This window comes from Rhinopithecus bieti, unplaced genomic scaffold (genome assembly GCF_001698545.2).
Source record: "Rhinopithecus bieti isolate Rb0 unplaced genomic scaffold, ASM169854v2 scaffold_12573, whole genome shotgun sequence".
NCBI classification, from domain to species: domain Eukaryota; kingdom Metazoa; phylum Chordata; class Mammalia; order Primates; family Cercopithecidae; genus Rhinopithecus; species Rhinopithecus bieti.
In genome coordinates this window covers 1,706,319-1,711,110 of record NW_016807321.1, presented here as the reverse complement: position 1 = coordinate 1,711,110, position 4,792 = coordinate 1,706,319, and the positions used below count along the sequence as shown (strand labels likewise).

At 62.4% G+C, this 4,792-nt stretch overlaps 1 protein-coding gene across 2 annotated transcripts in view; it reads left to right on the top strand.

The window, feature by feature from the left end:
* The window catches only part of PTK6 (protein tyrosine kinase 6), a 7,924-nt gene continuing 3,132 nt past the window's right edge, over positions 1 to 4,792 (top strand). The window contains exons 1-5 of one of the 2 annotated variants that reach the window (XM_017881236.1): positions 1 to 190; positions 1,786 to 1,907; positions 2,505 to 2,668; positions 3,116 to 3,269; positions 4,045 to 4,206. In XM_017881236.1, the coding sequence (XP_017736725.1) occupies positions 57 to 190; positions 1,786 to 1,907; positions 2,505 to 2,668; positions 3,116 to 3,269; positions 4,045 to 4,206 (736 nt within the window). In that variant the 5' untranslated portion in view covers positions 1 to 56. Of the gene's footprint in view, positions 287 to 1,785; positions 1,908 to 2,504; positions 2,669 to 3,115; positions 3,270 to 4,044; positions 4,207 to 4,792 lie in introns of both variants that reach the window. The other variant, XM_017881235.1, reaches the window with a different exon arrangement.

The following is a 4,792-nucleotide window of genomic DNA, read 5'->3' as shown; positions in this document are numbered from 1 at the left end:
GCCCAGCCCTAGGTGCTCCAGCTGGGCCACAGCCTGGTCCTGCCACTGCGCCAGCCATGGTGTCCCGGGACCAGGCTCACCTGGGCCCCAAGTATGTGGGCCTCTGGGACTTCAAGGCCCGGACGGATGAGGAGCTGAGCTTCCGAGCGGGGGACGTCTTCTACGTGGCCAGGAAGGAGGAGCAGTGGTGGTGGGCCACGCTGCTGGACGAGGCGGGTGGGGCTGTGGCCCAGGGCTATGTGCCCCACAGCTACCTGGTCGAGAGGGAGACCGTGGAGTTGGAACCGTGCGTGTCCTGAGCTCCTGGGAGCTTTGGCGCAGGCCACCCTCTAGGCACAAGGGAGGGACAGGGCTCTGGGCTGGCCCCAGGGAGGCCCAGGAAGGTGGGGACCCTGGCTCCTGTGGAGTGCCCACAGGACTGTCGCTACAGGAGTTGGAGCAGGGGGCTCAGAGGGCATGGCCCCTTCCTTGGACTCATCCTTGTCACAGCTCGGTGGTAGACACTGCTCTCCCAGGACCCAGGGAGGACAGAGGTCCAGGGTGGACTTCTAGGGGTCCAGTGGCCAGTGACAAGGTCTGTTGGGGCGTTCCAGGGCCTTTCGGGGAACGAAGCTTGCTCAGTTTCCGAACTGCCAGAACCAGACACACGACCTAGTTAGGGAAGCAGGCCGGCTGCCAGGCAAACTTCCTGCCTGTTGTGCCCTGCGAGGAACCAGACAGCATCTGGTGTGGTCTGGCCTCGGCATCCATGGCTGCTCGGAGCTCAGGTTGGGGAGGGTCTGGGGGAGGGATTTCTACGACTCACACTCCTGAGATCCCGCTTTTATCATCATTGATTGGGTACCTACTGTGTGCGTGCATGAATCACGGGCTGTGTAGGGTTAGCTCCTGGGGGACCCAAGCAACAAGCAGGGGAGGCTGTAAAGAAGCCATTGGGCAGGGGCCCATGGTGACGACCCCTCTATCACATCCAGACCCACCACCTCGTTAGGGAGCAGGGGTGCAGGGATAGGGTCTGGCCAGAGGCTGGTCAGCTCCCAGATGCAAAGACCCTGAGGCCCGGAGAACTCGCTCAGGTGAGGAGTAGGAAGGAGGCCAGGTGATTGGAGGGGTGAGTGGGGCAGTGCTCCCAGCTGTGCAGAAGCGGAGGGGGTAGACCCCAGGGGCTCCATGCTGGGCGGTGGTCTTTGTGTGGGGTCCGTTTTCCAGTGGCCTGAGGGAGTCAGAGTCACAAAGGGCTGGGCACAGGTCACCTGGAGCTTCTGTGAGCTCCAACTGGAAGTCCACAGTCCAGGGCTGGCCCACACCCTGCAGCCGGGAGTTAGTGTGTGTGAGTGACTGTGGGCAAGTGAGCCCGCATGCGTGTGTGTGTGTGTTCAGGTGTGCGGTTGAACCGTGCACGTGTGGGGGTATGCAACTGTGTGAGTGGATGTGTGTACGTGTCACACGTGGGTGTGTGTGCAGGCAGCTCTGGGCAGCCCTACTGCTCAGCTGCCCTCCCCAACTCCACCCTCGGCTCTGACCCCTAGACATGGGCCACTCAGGGCAGGGTGTGGTCAAGCCTGCCCCTCCCCCCGCTGGGTCCTCAGGGGCCTGTCCTGGCCATTTGGGACATTCAGGGCATCTGGGTCAGCGACAGCTCCCAAGAGCAGCTGTGGTCAGGGCTGGGAGCTTGAGGTGGCAGGCAAGGGTGGCTGGGGTTTCAGGTGGGCAGGCTGGGGCCCGCGGGGGTCCATGTGGGGTGGGCCCAGGTCCGCACAGGCTCAGACTACTCCTCCCCTGCAGGTGGTTCTTTGGCTGCATCTCCCGCTCAGAAGCTGTGCATCTGCTGCAGGCCGAGGGTAACGCCGCCGGCACCTTCCTGATCAGGGTCAGCGAGAAGCCAGGCGCCGACTACGTCCTGTCGGGTGCGCCCAGCCTCCGAGCCTGCGGGGGCTCCTTGCTCTAAGCCCTCCCATCCATGTGGTGAACCCGGCTCCCTCGGGCTGTGACTGGGGACATGGGCTCCTCTCCAGGGAGCCCCCATCCCCTCCGCCCACCTGGCCCGCTCCTCCCTGGGGCCTGGGACAGTCATGGGGCAGGGCCCCTCCCTGGGAGGGCAGGGGCTTCTCCGGCCAGCCCTGCCTGAGGCACTCATGGGAGGTCCTGGCACCTGTGGGAACCTCGTCCAGCATGAGACCCTGAGTCTGGGGTGCACGAGGCACGAAGAAACCCCATTCCTGCCCCTGAGGATCTCAGTGTGGCTGGGATTTCAGGCAGCTGCCATCCAGGCAGAGGCCATTGGCTGCCTGGCACGGGGGCAGGAGGGGCCAGAGAGCTTGGCCAGAGCGTGCGGGGCAGGAGGGAGCCATTTCAAGGGAGGGGACGCAGGGGTGGGTACTGAGGAAGCAGCAACAGCAACTGTGAGGATCCAGAAGCTCTGAGCAGGTGTGGCCAGCAGGGCTGGGGACGTGCAGGGAGGGGCTGGAGTGGGGCGGTGACGCCGCTCATGCTCTCCTTCCCAGTGCGGGACGTGCAGGCTGTGCGGCACTACAAGATCTGGCGGCGAGCCGGGGGCCAGCTACACCTGAACGAGGCGGTGTCCTTCCCCAGCCTGCCCGAGCTTGTGAACTACCACAGGGCCCAGAGCCTGTCCCACGGCCTGCGGCTGGCCGCGCCCTGCCAGAAGGTAGCCGCTCCGCCCTGACTTGGTCGTACAGGGTCAGGCTGGGGGGTCACAGGCTGGCGTTTCCTACTGGGAGAGGTTGGCCAGGCAGCACGGGAGGGGTCCTGACTCACTGACCTGTGGCCCGCTGGAGGAAAGCCCGTGGTTCTGCAGAACACAGGTGTTTGCCTGAGTTGGGGGTGAGGCCAGGAGACCACCCCTGGGCCTGGCCACTCTCGGAGAGGCCAGGTGCACTCTGCAGGGTCCTGGCTTCAGTCTCTCCGGGTGTTTTGTGCTGGGCTTGGGGCAGCCACCGGGAGAGTCCAGCCTCGTGTCAGACACTCAGACACCCCCAACCCAAGCTGAACGTGGCCCTAAATCTGAGGCTAAATCCAGGCTCCCTGTGCTGGCTTCAGACTGGCAGTTCCTGAAGGATGAGCCCCTGCCCTGTGTCCCCGACTCTCCCTCCAGCATGAGCCTGAGCCCCTGCCCCACTGGGATGACTGGGAGAGGCCGAGGGAGGAGTTCACACTCTGCAGGAAGCTGGGGTCCGGCTACTTTGGGGAGGTCTTCGAGGGGCTCTGGAAAGACCTGGTCCAGGTGGCCATTAAGGTGATTTCTCGAGGTGAGTGAGCCCCGGTCAGGGCTCTGTGTGGCCCCGTGCCCGCCCTGGGCCACCCTCCCGCCCTGCCAACAGGGACCTCCGGCCTCAAGCCCCACGCAGCACCCACAGCATCCATGCGGGAGTGGTTCCCTTTCAACTGCACCTGTGTTTTTACCTAAATACGTTTATTATAAAATAAAATTTTAGGCCCGGCACAGTGGCTGACACCTGTAATCCCAGCACTTTGGGAGGCCGAGGTGGGCGAATCACGAGGTCAGGAGTTTGAGACCAACCTGGCCAACATGGGGAAACCCTGTCTCTATTAAAAATACAAAATTTAGCCGAGTGTGGAGGCATGAGCCTGTAGTCCCAGCTACTCGGGAGGCTGAGGCAGGAGAATGGCGTGAACCCAGGAGGTGGAGCTTGCAGTGAGCCGAGATGGCGCCACTGCACTCCAGCCTGGGCGACAGAGCGAGACTCCCTCTCAAACAGAAAAGCTTCCCCGGAAATTCCCTGGGCCCCAGCAGAGGTCTGGCCTCCACGTCAGAGATCTGGGCCGGGCGCAGGAAGATATCGGGTGGCCACGACGGCCCCATGGGTACGCCAGGCTGGGGGCTTGTGGGGCCGGCTGTGTCTGCCATTTCGTGGCCGCAGGAGCCAGGTGCTCTGTCGGGGGCAGGAGGTCCGTGTGTTCTGCACAGCTGCTGAGTGTGTGGGCAGAGCCTTGCCTTGGCCTCTTCCTTGGGGCCAGGGGAGGGTCAGGGGCTGCACCCACCAAGGCCACCCATCCCCGCAGACAACCTCCTGCACCAGCAGACGCTGCAGTCGGAGATCCAGGCCATGAAGAAGCTGCGGCACAAACACATCCTGGCACTGTACGCCGTGGTGTCTGTGGGGGACCCTGTGTACATCATCACGGAGCTCATGGTCAAGGGCAGCCTGCTGGAGCTGCTTCGTGGTGAGTGGCACGGGCCGGGGCTCTCGCTGGAGGTAGAGGGGGTGCATGAGGAAATAAAGTGCACACACACCGCCATGTCTGCACGCGCACACACACACACACAGACACACACACGCAGACACATAGACAAATGCGCACACACACATATGCACACGCAGAGACACATGCACACACAGACACACACGCACACAGACACACAGACACGCACACACACACAGATGGACACACAGACACACATGCACACACAGACACACAAACAAGACACACAGATCACACGGACACACACAGACACACAGACACAGATCACACGGACACACCAGGCACACACAGACACACACACACACACAGATCGCATTGGCTCAAAGACTTCATCGTCTCTAAGTTCCATTATTACCTTTATCACCAAAATCAAAGACAATCCGGCCGGGCGCGGTGGCTCAAGCCTGTAATCCCAGCACTTTGGGAGGCCGAGACGGGCGGATCACAAGGTCAGGAGATCGAGACCATCCTGGCTAACACGGTGAAACCCCGTCTCTACTAAAAATACAAAAAAAAACTAGCCGGGCGAGGTGACGGGCGCCTGTAA